This window comes from Bombyx mori, chromosome 24, assembly GCF_030269925.1.
Source record: "Bombyx mori chromosome 24, ASM3026992v2".
Taxonomy (NCBI): domain Eukaryota; kingdom Metazoa; phylum Arthropoda; class Insecta; order Lepidoptera; family Bombycidae; genus Bombyx; species Bombyx mori.
The window spans coordinates 2,683,755-2,704,387 of NC_085130.1; the positions used below are offsets into that span (position 1 = coordinate 2,683,755).

General features: G+C 37.7%; 1 protein-coding gene across 1 annotated transcript; it reads left to right on the forward strand.

The window, feature by feature from the left end:
• Nucleotides 1-1,603: 1,603 nt before the first annotated feature.
• On the forward strand, nt 1,604-11,683 carry LOC101741052 (lysophosphatidylserine lipase ABHD12). The gene is made up of 10 exons (XM_004923695.4): nt 1,604-2,022; nt 3,089-3,207; nt 4,010-4,123; nt 4,396-4,536; nt 5,651-5,743; nt 7,217-7,354; nt 8,108-8,256; nt 9,742-9,909; nt 10,918-11,045; nt 11,461-11,683. The coding sequence occupies exons 1-10, from the start codon at nt 1,973-1,975 to the stop codon at nt 11,483-11,485; spliced, it is 1,125 nt and encodes a 374-aa protein (XP_004923752.1). The 5' UTR covers nt 1,604-1,972; the 3' UTR covers nt 11,486-11,683.
• Nucleotides 11,684-20,633: the final 8,950 nt, after the last annotated feature.

Sequence of the window (20,633 nt, forward strand, 5' to 3'; positions counted from 1 at the left end):
CGGCTAATCTCTGGAACGGCTGGACCGATTTTGATGAGACTTTCACTAATAGGTAGCTGATGATATAAGGAGTAACTTAGGCTACTTTTCTTAGACTAGCTTTGCTCCGCGGCGTCACACGCAGTTATTGTCGTACCGCGCGCAACATGGCGGACTTCGCCTATCAATAATAAAATTTAATGTTTCCGAAGCGAAGCGAGGGCGGATCGGTTGTAATAAATAAAGAAACATTTAATAAAACAATTATCTCTTAGTAGAGACTTTAAAGTAGCACTCGAGAGTCCTCTAATTGTAATCTAGAATAATATTAACTTAAACTAAAACTTAAAGTTAACTTAAACTTATCTATTCTATACTAATATTATAAAGAGAAAAGAATTGTTGGTATTGAATAGGCTCCGAAAGTTTGGAAGCTACACTATTCCCGAGTGACATAGGCTATATGTAATCTTTTTTGAAAAAAAAATAGGGATCCTTACTAAAACTCCAATAATGTAACCCAAGGTGTTAATCTTTACATCGCGTGCCCTGCGAAAAATATTGATGATAGAATAAAATAATGTACTACGACTTTGTACAACACATTATTATTTACAAAAAGTATTGCGACAGCATATTTCTAACTATTATAGTTATGCCGCAATAAGTGTTCTTTTATTTAAAAAAATAAAACTACGTCAAATATCATTGAAATTATTGTTATAGACCCGAGCGGGGCCGGAGCGGGCCATTAGTATACTATATTTGGACTGCTAATGTAGGTTTGCTAGTTTTTTTTTAATTGTCACTATTATATTAATTTAATACTATGCAATGAAGTGTTATTATAGATGAGATTTTATATGACATTGAGCGACGTTACTATAAAAGTTTTTATCAATCTTCGTCCAAATGGCGATTTAGGTTTCTTGTATAATGTTAGCTTGAAAAATAGTTTGGTTGTCTTCACTTGACAGTAAAAATTGCGGATCTGATGCAGAAAATTATTTACTAAAAATTAACTAAAAACATTCAACAATACGAATAAAAATATGCAATAAATAAGAAAGCAATTTTAATACATTTAAACATATTTTTTTAATCTTCTTAATTTTGTACCGGAAATTGACTTCACGATTAGTCTATTAATTACTACGATTGACTTCTATATGTCATGTTGCCAGTGTCGAGTTTTTGAAAATCTTTATCTATTACCTACATGATATGGTGTGCAATGAGATGAAATAGAGTGTTAGTAAAATGGTGATCATTTACTGGGACTTTAGTAAACTTTTTTGAAAAACCCGACAAGCCACGTGCAGCGACTTTGTTTCATTCACAGTTATGAGACATTGAAGCCTGAAAAAAACCTAAATTAGTCAAATAAAATAATTCACACAACTCCGCTCCCCTCTTTCCTGCAAAAAAGTCCATTAAATCTGTTCGAATATATTATTTAAATTATACTCTACATTGGTCAAGTTAGTTAAAATACTTCCATAATTTAAAGTACCAACTAAGTAAGCTAAAAATCCAAATTTAAACTGTATTTACCTATGCCAATGACAACTGACAACAAACAACTTTATCAAGTTATTCAAGTCATTCAATAAAATCCATAGACATACAGTTATACGTTATACCATAGATTATACACTTAATATTATACAGTATTATACATATATTAAGTGTATAATCTATGGTATTATACACTCATTTTATCAAACCCAGTCATATCAAACGAATGTCGTCAAAAGTCCGAAGGTTCGGATTATTTTTTTGCGTAAATTTTTTAGTGTTTTTAATTTAATTCGTAAATGAATGTATATTGTTTAAATACCTGAAAAAATCATAAGTTAATAGTATGTTTAGTATTTATCCTGTATTAATGATGCATTTGTTATCTTAATAGATTTTCTGTGATTTTCGTTCCGCATGTTGTTAATTGTTTATTTTAAATTAATAAACTTTGCACGAGTTTCGCTTATTAAACATGTTTGATTTGACCGGTATTTGTATTTTAGTGCCCCTTTATACAGCTGGGTAAGTTTTCGTTACATTTTCATAAATAATTTTGCAATTAAAATTACTTATGGTATTTCATGAAAAGTGCGACAAAATTAGGAATAATAACGACGAATCATTAAAAGGTAATAAAAAAAGATTAAAACTAGTGAACGTCAACGAATCGATGTACATAATGCGATCACGCCTAATCTTAATTCAGCGCTTTATCTACATTTAACTTTTATAATAATGAGATAATCCAGGAATTTTTCATGCACAGAAATATGTTATTTAACGAAAAATAAGACATTTCTTTGCTTAAAAAATAGGATTGCTAAATTGATTAACAAAAAATTTAATCAAACAGCCTTTCTCTTTTTCATATCTCACAATACTTTCACTTTCGAAAAACCTCCATGGTACCTACATTTTAAATATACAAAATATCGAATTGTCTTTTGTTTGTCTAGTATTTGTGAAATTCATAATCAGTACACAACTAAATGGAGCATTAGCAGGGATCGATATGATTTACTTTATGTATTTTGTTTTTATTTACTAACATTATTTGTAATACTAACACACTATGAGCCTGTGATGTTTCGAATAACATGATTACAAACTTTCTATGATTTGTGACCGAGATACAACCCAACTGATTAAACTGAGATAAACTGAGGATAAAACGTGCAATCATAGTTCATCATAAACTACCAGAATGTATTGAATCAAAAGCTAATGGAGTAAAGCCTTCTTCAGATACAAATACGAAATACAGAGAGGGTAGTTGCTCTTTATATTTCTCATGTCTGCTAAATGTCCTATTTATATGTAGATCACTTTATAAAAAGACTAAAGTGTGTATGTATCTTAGAGAAACCTAGAAAGAAAGACAGAGTAATGAGAACTTACTCAGTAGTGCAAAGAATAAAAATTTAAAAAAAATTGCCACACATTTGGTGACCAGCTCGGCATTATATAAAATGCAGCTTCAGTATTTAACCCATTATTAAGGATCCACTGAGTATCAGTAGGGAAACATGCTGAAGAGCAATAAAAAAAGTCAATTTACAAATATTTTAAATTAGTTTATTTTTTTCAGAATACTGCTGCTTGGTGCAACAATAACGTCCGGAGTGTTCGTTTTCCACGTAGCTGTTGTACCACTAATATTCAAATATTCAAAATCATTTAGGAGGAATCTAGTCTTTGCTAATTTTGGTGAGAATTTCACACAAAACTTGACTTAATGATTATTGTCTCATCTCTTGGACAAACTTTCTTTTTTGTTTCCATTTAATGTAGTTGTTGAGTGCAGATCAATGTTCTTTTTGGGTATAGTCTCTCTTATACTTCAAAATGCCTGAAATGGGTCAAAAGATAAATGAATTTAAAACTTTAATTTTTAATAACTTCACTGATTTTTTGTTAATTTTAGATTTTTAGCACTAATTATTTTGATGAATGAAAATGTCGGTTTTAAGATTTTATGAATTCCAAACTAGATCTTCGTTTTATACAATATCATATCACAGTAGACGAAGTTGTCGTGCTTCGGTTCTCATGTGGGCTGCCAGCTCACAATATATCAATACATGCCCAACCGAGGTAAAAAAGATTCCTAAAAAAACAGTTGAAAACATTAACAGACCGTTATGACTGTCGGTACTTGAACCATTGTACCATGGTTCACTTGCAGACTAAATAATAATAATAATGGTTGGTGTGAAGTAAGTATCAGTTGAATGGAATATTTGAAATGTATTCAACTGATAATTATTTTTAATAAATGTATCTTTTTTATTTGATTGGTTTTGTTAATTTTAAGTATGTTTCAATGATACTATGTACACATATGGGCTTGTTGTTGTCTGAAATAAAATAAATCATTCCTTCATTCATATTCTTGGTACACCAGATTTGCCAAAGACTATTAGACCGTGAACACTCACACTCGTTTGGTGAAAGATAAACTAGAATGACTTTAATCGGTATCCTTCATTGTGTGATTAATTGATTTCAGTACAATGGCCTCTGAATGTGAACTTCGAAGAACCCTCGTCAAGTGGTATAGAGGGCGGCAGGAATCTGAGCGTGGAGTATCATTCAAAAGTTGACAATTGTCCAATCAAAATAGGTACAATACGCATACAATATAACTTTTAGTTCATTACAGTTGAAGTCTTCATTCGTGAAAGATGGATGTGGAACTCAAGGTTCATCATCATGGTGACTCTGTGTGATGATCCCAGTTTTACTATTAATAACTATAAAATTATTATTAAATTACTGACTATTTATTTTTCTAAATAGAACATATAATGCAAAAATCTTGAATTTCAGTTATCTGAAACAAAAAAAAAAAAAACAATAAATAAATTACTTACTTACACTTTACAATATTTTTAGGTATATGGCATATCCTACCGAGAACAAGCTATGAAAGATTGAAAGGAAATTTCGATGTTGATTCAGACAAGGAGGAATTAAATAGAATAATGGATCATGAATTGGCTACGTCCAAAACTCCAATAATGCTTTATTGCCACGGTAAGGATTTAAATCTTGTGTGAGCACCAGTATCTGCCACATTTCTATTTCTGCCGTGAAGCAGTAATTAATGTGTTTTGGTTTGAATGCTGGGGCAGCCGTATACCATATAGATCAGAGTTTAACCTTATGTTTATAGATAAGTGAATGTTGGAATTGAGAAAGTGTATTCTTTTATTGCTAAGGTGAGTATATGAGTTCACAACCCATTCAGTGTAAAGTGGTCATCGGAATCCAAAGTAAATGCCGCCACCGCTAAAGCTCTAAGTTTCAGTTTTCCAGTACATCGGCTACCCCACCCTTCAAACCGAAAAACATTAATGCTTCACGGCAGAATTTAATATAATTTTAAGTTTTTGGTAGCGGAGTCCAATCTTTAAATTGCAGAGTGCAGGCAGTTACGAAATAATATACTAACACGCTTTTATAAATTAGAATTAATTACTCGGATGCTTTAGAATTTTTTATCGAAAATCACAGTTTTGTTATTTTGTTTTACTTCACGAACCGACAGACATTTTTGACGTGACAACGTCTTATAATTCGATGGAGCCGGCTGCACGCACGAAAACACATGACTCATGCGGCGTTACCTCGCTCTGAGGCGTTCCATTTAAGGCTTGAAGTGCAAGCGAGAGCGCGCAGCGAGCGACAGAGGCACAATCGGCCTCCGCGTTCGGCAGCGTTCGACATCTGTCTCTCTCCTACTTGAGTGAGCGATGCATCCGCGTGGACAGCTGCTATACAATATTACATTTACATGTTTTCGTCAATTATGAAGTTCAGTGAAAAGTGAATGTGGTGTCAATGATCCATACAAAATATCTATCAAACAGATAAAATTAAAATTTTCTTTTGAAAAATGAAACAATTCCATCAGTATTTTCTTATGACGTTGTCACGTTGAACTATCGTCAGTAAACCTACTTTACAGACAACCGATTTTTTTTTACTTATTCAAGACACCTATTGTCACTGCTGTCTATGTATATGTTTTCTTTTTTGTTTTATAAGGAGTTTCTATATCTATCAACTCCAATAGAATTAGGCGGAGCGGTTGTACCTACCCGTGCTGATTCATAAGACTATAAAAAGTGCTTTTCTTTTATTTCAGGAAATTCAAATTCGCGCGCCGCCTCTCACAGAATACAGCTGTATAAGTTCTTTCAGAAAATGGATTTCCACACCATCGCTTTTGATTACAGAGGTACCAACACTAATGAGATCATACTATTCTGTAATTTCTCTGATATACAGGGTGTGCTCGAATAGTTACAGTGAATTCCTTCTTCTAACGTTGTTTTTATGAGGTTACCTATGCGCAGACAGCATTTTAGTAGTAGTATCTACTGTAGGCGCGCGAGTTCATGTCCATCCTGAGGAATGCGGTAGTGCTGTGACCTAGTTAATTATGGTAATGTCGATAATAACTACCGATTTAGTCAACAGCTGTCAATTTAGTTTAATGTAACTTAAGGTAATTTTGCAATTTATGAAATAAAATAAGTGTGATAAGTAATTACTTGTTTATTTCTAATAGAGAAAAATATTTTTTAAACTCCAATTCATTCGCTATCAATTAATGAAAAGACAACCGACAGATCAGAGTCGGAATCAGTATGTATCTTTTTTAGTAGGTTTTTTTTTCTATCTGAACTTGTTGGAAGCGGAGTAGTCATGGTTAATTAACACAATAGCGTTAGCGTAAATTTTTGATCTCGATAAGCGCGCGTCACAACCGTCACGGACAACACTCGGGGTCAGACGAATGCGGGGGGGCGGGCGGGGGCGGGGCGAGCTGTCCCCCGCGCGTCGCCTCTGGCCCCGATGGACATGAACTCGCGCGCATGCAGTAGGTAATAGATTCATTCGCGAAACATTTGCTCTTGAGTTGTTAGGTCTCCTTTGGAGGCGCTCGGGTAGCTGTTAGCAAATCCCACCCCTCCTGGCTGAGCCTTTGCTCGCCCGCCTGTCCTGGTGAAACTGGAAAGGCCTCCGGGCCACCAGTAATGCCTCTATTATTAAAAAAAAAGTCCCGCATAGTTCTGTCGCGAGACCGTTACGCGTTCCAGTTTGAAGGGTGGGGCGGGCGCTACAATCATGATTTGATGTTTCAAGATGAGTGGGGAGTGGCCCTTGTCTACAACTCCAGCAGGTCGGGAGTACATACATTCCTCAAAACCTATGCATAGAAAATAAGCTCGTATCCTCAGTTAATTAGTTAGTCTTAGTTGTATCGCAATAATTACTCTCCTACCCTCAAAATCGAAACATATATCTTTTTGGGTTATTTTTTATTATTGCTTAGATGGGTGGACGAGCTCACAGCCCACCTGATGTTAAGTGGTTACCGGAGCCCATAGACATCTATAACGTAAACGTCGCCACCCACCTTGAGATATTAAGTTCTAAGGTCTCAAGTATAGTAACAACGGCTACCCCACCCTTCAAACAGAAACGCATTACTGCTTCACGGCAGAAATAGGCAGGGTGGTGGTACCTACCCGCGCGGACACACGAGGTCCTACCACCAGTAAGCTTTCGCATAGGCCTCCCCCAAATCCTGCCTTATGTCCTTCTCTTCCAAGGTGGGTACCTAGAGACAAAGGTCCTAGTATACAACGTTAGACATAGGGCCGCAACTGGTGTAAGGACATCTTCAAGTCCTTGATTTCGATAGGATATGGCGATTCCACGAACCTGTGTCCGACTGAGGAGGGCGTCGTGGAAGACGCACTGGTCGTCTACGACTGGCTTCTGGCCACCGCAGACAAGGGTGGGGAGACGCCGCCTGTATTCGTATGGGGACACTCTTTGGGTGAGTACTTGAGCTATGATGAGCTAATTATCGTCTTGGTTCACAATACTCCAACAGCTTAGGGAGTGCTCGTGAGTTTTTACCACCGCCACCGGAGTTTTTTTTTTATTGCTTAGATGGATGGACGAGCTCACAGCCCACCTGGTGTTAAGTGGTTACTGGAGCCCATAGACATCTACAACGTAAATTCGCCACCCACCTTGAGATATAAGTTCTAAGGTCTCGAGTATAGTTACAACGGCTGCCCTTCAAACCGAAACGCATGACTGCTTCATGGCAGAAATAGGCGGTGCGGTGGTACCTACCCGCGCGGACTCACAAAAGGTTCTACCAGCAGTAAAAAAGTTTCATCCATAGGAGCCACTGCGTTCATCCACAGTGCGCTTCCAGATTTTTTTTAGCCACGAACCATCCGGCTTTGGAATGAGCTCCTCTCCTGAGTTATCGCTATCGAGATAGTTAAAAAACCCGCAAGCGTAAAAGTTAACTTTAATTTATATTATGAAGTTGGAACCGCTATCGAGAACGTTAAAAAACTCGATAGCGTAAAAGTTAACTCGAATTTGTATGGAGAGTTGGAACGTTAAACGTTATCGCTATCGAGAGCGTTAAAAAACTGTATAGCGTAAAAGTTAACTCGAATTTGTATGGAGAGTTGGAACGTTAAACGTTATCGCTATCGAGAGCGTTAAAAAAATCACTGAGCGCACTGGGGATTGCGAATGGACCGTGAATGTAGTTCAACTGTTTCAGGAACGGCGATATCAGCGCACCTCCTCGGCAACTTGGAGCAGCTCTCGCTTCGGGTCCTGGGCCGCGCCCTGCCGCCGCCCCGCGGGCTCGTGCTGGAGGCGCCCTTCAACAACTTAGCGGATGAAGTAGCGAAGCACCCACTGTCCAAGGTAGGAGCAACTCGAGAGGTCTCTGGGCGACATGTGCTCTGGGAAAAACTCACTTATCCCGATTCATGCGCGGTGTCTTAATTGGTTTAAGTCAGTGTCTGTTCGTTTGTTTCGCGAGACCTTTATCGAAATATCTTCGAACGGTGACGTCATACGGGGGTACGTAAAATACCATCAAAATACGTTTCGCTTAATAATGACGTTGATCGTTATTAACTTTAGATTTGTATTAAAGAAATTTGCTCAGTGGCGTGAACGAGTGTTCACCGGAGCCCAGGGTCATCACCTGAGCCGTCACACGCCAATCATCCAATCACATAATCAACATGGCCGGCGTCATTTCCCCCTTGCCTCGTTCCCCCAAACAGACCCAAAAATCGACTTCTGCGCATGTCAAGGTCAGATTTCAAGACTCCGGTCACCGTTCTCGTCGAACCCGTCGCTTGCGACGAAGGGCTCGACGAGCGAATTAACCCACAGACACAGCCCACTGAGTTTCTCGCCGGATCTTCTCAGTGGGTCGCGTTTCCGATCCGGTGGTAGATTCTGCGAAGCACTACTCTTGCTAGGGTTCGTGTTAGCAACGTCGTCAGGCTTGAGCCCCGCGAGCTCACCTACTAGTTAAGGTTACGTTGAAATAGCCTCTCAAGGTTCTCAACTTAAGTAGGGACTTTTTGGCGGAAATGGGAGGAGTGGAGTTGTGTTATTGTGTATTTGTTTTATTGTGTTTTCTGTGGTGTGGTTATGTATTTAATATCTGTGAAAGTGCACAAATATGGGAAAATAAAACAAACCGCTGGACGTAACTTCCCGGGATTCTCCAAAAAGTCCACTGAAAAAATCTTAGTAAATGACACCACCATTTTACTGAGATTATATTTCATCCCATATCATTTCATCTCATTTCATTTAATTTCATCCCAGTTGATTAATGTCTCAAATTCTTCATTTCATTTCACTCCGTATTATCATTTTTCATAAAAATATCCCATATCATATCATCTCACCTCATTTCATTCCATGCCATGCCATGTTTCATATTAATCAGCTTTATTTCATTTCATAATATGTATCATATTTCATAAAATATATATATTATATATATATATCGACGCTTGAAAGGCAAACGTGTCTAAGCGACAATGCGTGAACTTTACAGTAGACTAAATTAAAGTTGAAATATCAGAACATAAAATTTATTTTAACGAATCTAGCTGTAGGATTGAAATGATTTTAATAGACCTAGAAATATATTTTTTTGCGCAATTTTAATAGACCTAGAAATATATATTTTTTTTTGCGCATCGAATATGGTTATTGCCTATCATTTATGTACAAAGCAGTTATTGTCGCTTAGTCACGTTTGCCTTCCAAGCGTCGATATAATAATATATAAAAGATTAGGCTGTATGGTGTGACACCTTTGCCTTTCCATTTGGAAAAATAAAAGTGCTACTGCTTGTTATACCCGTCGCTCGGCCGCAGCTGGTGACGTGGCTGCCGTACTACGAGGCTACCTTCGTGGAGCCCTTCAGGGTCCACCCCGAGCAGAGGTTCCAGTCTGAGAGGCACCTGGGTGGGGCCCCAGGGCTACCCGTGCTCATACTGCACGCCAGGGACGACGTCGTGGTGCCCTTCGCCGTCGGACTCCAGGTCAGACCCAAGACCAGACTGAGACCTCAATTACATTGGTAAAACTAAGTCCGCGCTGGTAGGTACCACTACCTCTGACGTAAAAAAAAAGGGTGGGGCAGCCGCTGTAACTATACTGAGACCTTAGAACTTATATCTCCAGGTAGGTGGTATTTACGATGTATATGTCTATGGGCTCCGGTAACCATCCATTTATGCAATAAAAAAAATATGCATAATCACTTCGGCGTCTGGTAACGTCGATGTCCATGGGCGACCGTGACCATCTATCGTCAGAACAGCTCGTCTGCCTACAAAGACAATAGAAGACCTATCTATCCAAATGAATACACGTTGTATTTAAGTGGTCAATTCACTTATCTAATCAATGACGTCACGTCCTGCGTCATCAAACATCTCTCACAAAGCACGTGTGAATTGTTACGGAATCTTTAAAATTTTGTGACGTCACTCTTAAAACTTTCCCAAAATCATTGCGATAGCCGACGAAACGAAAAAGCGACACTACTAAAAAATGAGACAAACATATATGAACTGAAACAGAATGTAGTAATAATGGTTCTAAAATCATTTAAAGACTATATTACTTGTAATTGACACTCTTTTTTTAAGTTATACTTCTTTAGGCGCGTTATGAAAAATTTATGAGGGTGAAATTTTACGACGCGCGCGCACCGTGACACAAAATTAACAGACATGAAGTTGCTCACTAAATCGCTCATTACAATACGACCGACGTAACTTGGCGAGTCTGAATATAGCCGCAGGTGAACGTTCGCGCATGTACACTCGTAAAAAAAAGTGTTATTAGCATTCATTTTTTAACTAATATAAATGACAAAATTATTATTTAATATAATTCATACTAAATATTAATAAAATATTAACGTTAAATATTTATTATTAATTATTTAATGTTTAAAAAAAAAAGAAATAAATTTAATAAAAATAAAGTATAACTTCTTACGCGCGTACATAAGTACACGCACCCTTTTTTATATATTCCAGTTGTACAAATCGATACTAGCTTCGCGCTCGCAAGGTGGCGCCACCGTCGCGTTACATGCCTACGAGAAATCCGAGAACCTGGGCCACAAGTGGATATGCGAGGCCAAAGACTTGACCCAAGTTATAGGGTAAGAATAGTCCTTTTTATTACAAGTAAACTTTAAGCTCAGGTAACAGTGAGTGCAAGCTCCACGATGCCCTCCACCAAGGATCGCAGATGGAGGACAATCGTACAAGAGAGACTGATGCAGTGGAGGAGTCACGACCCTCAGTAGTGAGGAGAACGATTCAAGGAGGAGGAATAGTGATTGGCTGTCGAAGTCACCACTCCCACTGGAGGTCTTTTGGGTGATTTGACAGTCACGGCACAGTACACTTGCGTCATTGAAACTTGGACCTTATATGCCTCAAAATATATCGGTAGTACAGTTGTATTTCTATGAACGCCTTGCTTTATTCTAATTAAGCGAATACACATGCTTTAAAACTCTTTAATTAATATTTTAAAAATAATTTTATATTTGTTTTTTTTTTTCATTGCAGAGATTTCGTTACGGCTCATCTATGAATATTTGAAGTCGTTAATTAGCTTAATTTTTAGACCAATTTTTGTTATTTTTTTGTACTTTTTGTAATAATATTTGTTGTAGTTAATACCAGTTTAATAACACGCTTGCAAGACGACAAACACATTCGGGACAAAGGGTTTATTTGTATTCTGCCTAATTTATGGAATTAAGTAAATTATTTGATAAATAAATAAAAATGTGTTTTATTGCTAAAGTGTGTAGTAAAAAAGCGCTTAAAGAACACAATAAGCTTTATTGAAAGTTCAACGAAGTTATTGTAAATCGATTTCTCGGACGGCTGTAATTATTGTATCGAACAAAGGATTGATGACATCCTTTTCAATTCTTCGATTATCTGTGTTGTTATTGTGATCTGTGAAAATATACCATAAATATTAAGTTAAATTTCACGAGCTAAATATAAAGTTAAATTTGACAAACTAAATACTATAAAGTTAAATTTGACGAGCTAAATATAAAGTTACATTTGACAAATCTATATATATAAAAACTAGCGACCCGCCCTCGCTTCTCTTCGGAAACATTAAAACACACATGAAACCAAAAAAATAAAAAAAATATATTTTTTTAAAAGTATCCTATGTTCATCAGGGACAATGTCGGCTTCTAATGGAAAAAGAATTTTTCAAATCGGTCCAGTAGTTTCGGAGCCTATTCGAAACAAACAAACAAACAAATCTTTCCTCTTTATAATATTAGTATAGATGAATTGCTGTTCGTTAGTCTCGCTAAAACTCGAGAACGGCTGGACCGATTTGGCTAATTTTGGTCTTGAATTATTTGTGGAAATCCAGAGAAGGTTTAAAATGTAGATTAAAATGAAATTGCTCAGAATTAAATAAAAATAACAATTTTGTTTTTCCTTTGATGTGTCTCCCGTCGGACGGATTCCTTTTGTTTGTTTTAAGTTTATTTTATACAAAAGCTTAGGTATTTTATTTATTGGTTGAGGCACTACGAAGTCTGCCGGGTCAGCTAGTTAAATATAAAATTAAACTTGATGAACTAAATAATATTACCAATATACCATACCAAAGTATTCCTTAGTTACATTCGCGAGTTTCACAATCATATTCAATATCGCTTCTCTCTTTTCTTCTCTATTCGTATCTTCTTCCTCCACTTCTAAAGCTGAAACGGGGTTACGATTAAATTTTTTTTTGTGATTCGAAATGGATTTGTATCAACACCCTGTCTTCGTCTGTCGTAAATCATCATTAGAAGTCGTCGTGGCCTAAAGGATAAGACGCCCGGACCGTCCGGTGCGTTCGTGTTGAGCGATGCATCGGTGTTCGAATCCGAGGCGGGTTCCAATTTTTGTAATGAAATACGTACTCGACAAATGTTCACGATTGATTTCCACGGTGAAGTAGTAACATCGTGTAATAAAAATCAAACCCCCAAAATTACAATTTGCGTAATCACTGGTGGTAGGACCTCTTGTGAGTCCGCGCGGCTAGGTACCACCGCGCTGCCTATTTCTGCCGTTGATCAGTAATGCGTTTCGGTTTGAAGGGTGGGGCAGCCGCTGTAACTATACGGAGACCTTAGAACTTATATCTCAAGGTGGGTAGCGCATTAACGTTGTAGATGTCTATGGGCTCCAGTAACCACTTAACACCAAGTGGGCCGTGAGCTCGTCCACCCAGCTAAGCAATAAAAAAAAACAAAGCTCTAAATGTGGGTGATTTTTGTTTTGTCCTCCTATAGGCCAGTAGCATCAAGATATTCTGGCTTCATCTTGACTGGTGAGCGAACTAGACAGGGCTTAGAGCGAATTTGTTGACACTAGCCCTGGCGAGAGCAATCCTTCGCTGAATCTACCACCGGATCGGATTAACTCTCTGATATTGTTACGCCGGTAAGAGTAACCCCATCTATCGCCGAATAGTCGAACGAATATCGAAGGATCTAGTAGTACCCAGAATGATCGAGAATTACAACGCCATCTATTGATAGATAGCGGAAACGACTACTAGAGATGTGTAGAATATTCGCGATAATTCTAGGGATGAGGTATCACTATAAAAGCGTTGTAGAGATGGCACGCAGTCAGTCAGTAATCGGAACTACTCGAAGCGAAACAGCGAACGGATCACCTGAAGCGAAGCGGAACAAGCTAATTGAGAGTTTTAAAGTGTTTGTTGAGTGTTTTGAGTGTTGAATACAGTTTTGAAGTTGTACTTTGGTGACATTTTATTTATCCTGGACCCTCAGCGCGTAACAATATGATCAGGCGAAAAACACAGAGGATCTGTAGGCTAGGTTGCACGTGAAACTCTTTAACGACTTCGACGAGAACAGTGACCGGTGTCTAAAAGCACGGAGACTGGATGTAAAGGACCCGAAAGGCCTTATCTAGGTCGAGTGGAAGAGCCATTATTTGATTTGAAATTACACTTTAAGGCCATCAGTACTTAGACGTAATCCACATTATGATTAATGTTAAAATTGAAACTTCGACCAAACTACGATGATGGATTAGCATCGCGTAATGAGAGTATTTTAAATGGATGGATGAGCTCACAGCCCACCTGGTGTTAAGTGGTTACTGGAGTCCATAGAATCTACAATATAAATGCCGCCACCCACCATGAGATGAGCTATAACGTCTCAGAATAGCTACAACGGCTGCCCCGCCCTTCAAACCGAAACGCATTACTGCTTCACGGCAGAAATAGGCAGGGTGGTGATACCTATCCGTGCGGACTCACAAGAGCTCCTACTACCAGTTATTACGCAAATTATAATTTTGCGGGTTTGATTTTATTACACGACGTTATTCCTTCACCGTGGAAGTCAATCGTGAACATTTGATAAGTACGTATTTCATTAGAAAAATTGGTAGGTACTTGCCGGCGGGATTCGAACACCGTTGCATCGCTACATACGAATGCACCGGACGTCTTATCCTTTAGGCCACGACGACTTGAGTCGAGTGATATATTGAGTCCATAAACAATCAGATGCACAAACAACGGACGATTTCGTTTAGGTACACCCAAGGCTAGTATTAATAGTGATATTGGTGGAAAATGCTCGGGATACGCTTCAGTCAGACCTGACGCTTAGACGTGGATCATGAGACAATTCAATCGAGCGTCTAGCAATACAAGGAAAGGTATAAGGGTCCAGGTATTAAGTGAGAAATTGCCGTCGTGTATGTAAGTACCAGATGCGCAACTTGGAGAGAAAAGTAAAAGAAAAAACGGCCACAACCACCGAAAAGACAGATAATCTATTGTTAAAAGTTCATAAAAATATCATTTTTAAGAAATCAAGAACAACTATTAATAAATGGGACTAATTCTAACGCTGGCAGCGCTGCTTCAACGGCTGAAGGCCTCAAATGACGGAAATATGAAAATCTCTCTAAAGATTTCATATTTGTTCCGTTTGGGGTGGAAACTTTGGGCCCCTGGGGCCCATCTGCTAAAAGCTTTTTTAAGGACCTTAAAAAAAAACTTTTTGAGGCCTCGGGAGACCAGAAGGCCGGTACGTATTTTGCACAAAGAGTTAGCATTGCTATCCAGCGTGGAAATGCTGCCAGCCTTCTGGGAACTCTGCCAACAGGCGGTGAGCTAACGCAGATTTTCTATTTATAAGTAGCTTTACCTAAATAATTATTATTTTTATTCATTTATTAGGTTGTTTATATAACTAATTATAGATTAAACATAAATAATATAGTTTTTTATAAAAATATAGATTTTAACTCACATATTTCATTATCATCATCGCACGTTGTATACTGTGGCTCTGCCTGTAAACAAAACATTAGGTATATACTTTTATATGAGACACCATTATTGTACAATAATTTGTTTATGTCTTATCTCAAGTTGGTCCGTGATGTGGTTCATGCATGGAAGCAATTTAAAAAAAAACGGGTTTTGCGAAAATTAACTCAAAAAAATTCATTGGCTTTCCGTGTAAATGCTTTTTACATATTAGAGTTCAGATCAGTTTTATTATTGAATGTTATACAGGGTGTAGCGCTTTTTATCATGAAATAGAAAAAAAACTTTTGAAACCTCAATTGCGCTAACGATTTATTCAAGATAAGCTTGCCTATATAAGAGCTCTGAAGTATAAAATTCCATTTGTCCACGTCAGAAGTCATCAATGCGGTGGACTGACCAAATTAAAAATGCAGTGAGAGGTCCCCAAAATGAATGCAGTAGAATGGCCTCGACCAGGGAGAGATGGCGGGACATCGTGAGACACATCAACTCTGGCCCCCCCAACACCACATGACAATTACGACCACTCTGTCTGTTTGACCTCTTGTGAGTCCGCGCGGGTAGGTACTACCACCCTGCCTATTTCTGCCGTGAAGCAATAATGCGTTTCGGTTTGAAGGTTGGGGCAGCCGTTGTGACTATACTGAGATCTTAGAACTTATATCTCAAGGTAGGTGGCGGTATTTGAGTTTAGATACCCATGGGCTCCGGTAACCACTTAACATCAGGTGGGCTATGAGCTGGTCTTAACTTCAAAGCAATAAAAAAATTAAAAAGGTTGACATGATTGAGAAGAAGAAGACGTCAATCTACCGACAAACGACACGCTCTCGCTGGAAGATCGTAAATGGTTTTTTTTTAATTGATTTTATGACCTGGTAACTAAGACCTTTAAGTCATGTCATATTTTAATTTATATTCATATTTTTATGAAAAATGATAATATGGAGTGAAATGAAATGCAATGAAGATTGATTAATTTGAGACATTAATCAACTGGGATGAGATTAAATGAAATGAGATGAGATGATATGGGATGAAATATAATCTTAGTAAAATGGCGGTCCATTTACTGAGATTTTTTCAGTGGACTTGTTGGAGGATCACGAGAAGTTACGTCCAGCGGCTTTGTTTCATTTTCCCACATTTGTGCACTTTCACAGATATTAAACAGTTAATAAACCACCGTTATTACACATTTAAACCCGAAGAAACACTAAATAGACAAAATAAACAAATCACACAACTTCACTCCATTCGTTCCCGCCAAAAGTCATCGTAAATGATTTAAACAGGGTGCTACTAGAGCGGAACCAGAATAAACTCTGACATATACTGAAAACTATACTCATTTACTAAACTAAGTACAAATACATGTGACCTCAGTAAGCTCCAATGACGTGGAGGTTAATTTCGCCATCACGTTCCCATAATGCGGAGGATGCTACCGATTTCTGTATTACACTTCTCAGTGGGTCGCGTTTCCGATCCGGTGGTAGATTCTGCGAAGCACTACTCTTGCTAGGGCTAGTATTAGCAAATTCTCTCAGGTTGAGTCCTTGAGTTTACCTACCCGTCCCGGCATAGCTGGAATAGTCTCTTAGCTCTTAGTCTACTAGCGACCAAGTAGGGAGGAAAAAGCACTACCTATATCATCCCTTCGAATTCCAAAACAGAATTCTGTTCTGAATTCTCTGAAATTGTCAATGCCAAATTAATTCTCCTTCTACCTATCATAAAGATATTAAAATCATTTTTGTCTACCAATTGCTAGTTACTAGGGTTATGCTAGCTTTAGCGAACGCGTAGGCGACCTCACGGGTCTCAACCTTGAAGACAGACAAAAGTAGCGCTCAGCTGAATCTACCGCCGGATCGGAATCGCGACCCACTGAGAAGATCTAGCCAGGAACTCAATGGACTATTAATATAAACCTCAATACTCACACTCCACAATTGCGCGATAAAAACGTATGCAATTAATAGTTTGAACATTATTATTTTTCACCTGTTACCACACGTCTGCTGTGACACAATACTGAAATTAATAAGTTATTAAATGAATCGTACTCACAGCTGGTTTAATATTGTCTTAATTGAGCATCGGGAGGCTCTCACGTGTCGGGGGCGTGACCGAAATAACAGATGTAGATTAAAAACTAAACAAAACAGCAACGTGTTTAAATACCAAACCGAATTAATCATTATTTTAACATTTAGCACCATATTTTTAATACGCTTTTATTAGCTTCAGACTATGTATGTTAGTATACTTAGTCTGGCCATAAATACTGTTTGTTACAATTAAAAATAAACAAAATATTACATTTGAATTTGGAATCTGTCATTTTTATATGATTGCTCATTGAGTTTTCTTATTTTGGCGCCAATACATTGTACAATATTTTGCGATATTAAAATGGAGTGGGGTGATAAAGAAAACCGAATCGCTGTGATTGCATTACACAAAGTAGGTATGGAGCCAATTGCAATTAAAACTCTCCATACGCTTGGTATTAGTAAAATGTTTGTGTACCGGGCTATTAATAGGTGCAATGAGACCTCCTCTGTTTGTGACAGAAAAAGATCTGGCTGTCCACGCAGTGTTCGTACGAAAAAGGTGGTCAAAGCAGTAAGGGAAAGAATTCGAAGAAATCCTGTTCGAAAGCAAAAGATTTTATCTCGGGAAATGAAGATAGCACCTAGAACCATGTCGCGTATTTTAAAAGATGACTTAGGACTTGCAGCCTATAAGAGACGTACTGGTCATTTCTTAACTGATAATTTAAAAGAGAATAAGTAGGGTGGTAAAATCGAAACAACTACTGAAGCGGTACGCAAAGGGAGGTCGTAGAAAAATTTTGTTTACGGATGAGAATTTTTTTACAATTGTGCAACATTTTAACAAACAAAATTACTGTATTTATGCTCAACGCTCTAAGGAAGCTTCCCAATTAGTCGACAGAGTGCAACGTGGGCACTATCCGACTTCAGTGATGGTTTGGTGGCGTATTAGCTATGAAGGAGTCACTGAGCCATACTTTTGTGAAAAAGGTATCAAAACATCGGCACAAGTGTATCAAGATACCATTCTTGAGAAGGTAGTGAAGCCCCTTAACAACACCATGTTCAATAATCAAGAATGGTCCTTTCAGCAAGACTCGGCGCCAGGTCACAAAGCTCGGTCTACGCAGTCTTGGTTGGAAACGAACGTTTCGGACTTCATCAGAGCTGAAGACTGGCCGTCGTCTAGTCCCGATCTTAATTCGCTGGATTATGATTTATGGTCAGCTTTAGAGAGGACGGCTTGCTCTAAACGCCATGATAATTTGGAGTCCCTAAAACAATCCGTACGATTGGCAGTGAAAAATTTTCTCATGGAAAAAGTGCGTGCTTCTATTGATAACTGACCTTAACGTTTAAAGGACTGCATTGCAGCCAATGGAGACCACTTCGAATAAGCTTTTTATACTTTAAATTGTTTTATATTTATGTATTAAGCTTACACACTGTAATAAATGTAAAATATAAAATAAATGTAAAAGTAATAAATGTTATTTGCAATAGATTTTTTTTTCCTTTGTCTCAGTATTTATGGCAAGACTAAGTATATAAATATAACGGAATATTTGAACATGACTTTGACCCCTTTGAAAACGTCGGATTAACTCGAAATTTGGTATACTTATTGAGGACCGATGACTATTCAATATTAAAAAAAAAATTGAAAAAATTGAAATTCAACTAAAAAATGAAAAATAAATAATGCATGGTATTAGTAGCTACAAATATTTTATGAACAGATATGAATAGAAGGGTTATTTTGATAACATCCTGAAAAGGACCCCACGCTTTTTTACAATAAAAACATTTTTCCTTGCGCTATTTTTAATTCAAATTTTTGGAACGAAATTCCTTGCGGCAGGCTTGGAGGGGATAAGGATTTTGCTGCGCGACCGAACTGAAAAAAATGTGATAGTAAAACCGTAAGAAAAAATCCGTGGAAAAAAAATGCGTGGAAAAAATCCGTGGAAAAAAGTGCGTGGAATAAAACCGTTAAATGAGACGTGCGCAGGCGCGACAGTCGTATACACAAGCGAGTAGTGTATAATACCTTTCTCTTTCTCCCTCTTTCTTTTCGTTCTCTCATCCCTTCTCTCTCTATTTTGTAATTATTTCTATTTCTATGTAATTTTATGTTGTCAAACAAAAATAAAGAGACATATTTTGTTATTTTAATTGACAATTTGAATTACGATTTTATTTTTATTTTACGTAATTTATTATTTCCTAAAATACTGAATTTCCTAAATACTTTCCTGTACTTAAATAAAAACTAATCAGCAAAATTTAAGAGAAAAATCAAGAAAACCAACATAAAATTGAGCACGATTTTCTTTTTGCAAATTGTTTCGATTCTACATTAGCCGAAGGAACTTCGTTCCTACCTGGTGTCCCACGACACCACATCTTTAATTTTAGTTTTTTTAAACTATTCTATATCCTCTCGATACTGGTCAGGATGTTAGAGCGAAATTAGAAAAATTATTGTATCGTTATCAGTACTTGATGCATACTGGTGGTAGGACGTTTTGTGAGTTCGCACGGGTAGGTATCACCACCCTGCATATTTCTGCCGTGAAGCAGTAATGCGTTTCGGATTGAAGGGCGGAGCAGTCGTAGATGTCTACGGGCTCCAGTAACTACTTAACACCAGGTGAGCTGTGAGCTCGTCCACCCATCTAAGCAATAAAAATGAGCAAATTTTCAAGTTAATCCAACGTCTCGGATTCGATGAAAATGACGTTCAAAGATTTTGGTACGTATAAACATAATCATAATAATAGCCTTACCGTTGACGCCACTGATTACTCCCGAATTCCTCTCCACACTGGAGCCAGTCACCGTCGGCGTCCTTACGGATAGACACCAACCTAGACACGCCCTTATGGCTCCATCAGATCCATTAACCTGAGCACTAGACGCCTTTAGGCCTTCAGACGCCTTTAGGCTCCGACGATCTTAAAAAATTGTGTGTATAGCTTCATCACCGTCGAATCAGTAGCTTAGTAAAGTATAGGGGATAAACTTTTATTTTTAAATTGACAATACTTTTCAATAACACAACATAACAAACAAAGTTTGACTTTTTTTAACTCACTAGAAACCTTGTGATTTTGTGATTTAGGCTGGATTAGATAGATTTTTATAGTGTTGCTTAGAGGTTATCGGGATACTACCCACAGATACAATACGTACTTAACAAATGTTCACGATTGACTTCCACGGTGAAGGAATAACATCGTGTAGTCGAGGATAGGCAGGCTTGGCGCAGAGTAATCCAAGAGAAACTCATTAAGGGAGACCACGGACCTCAGCATTGA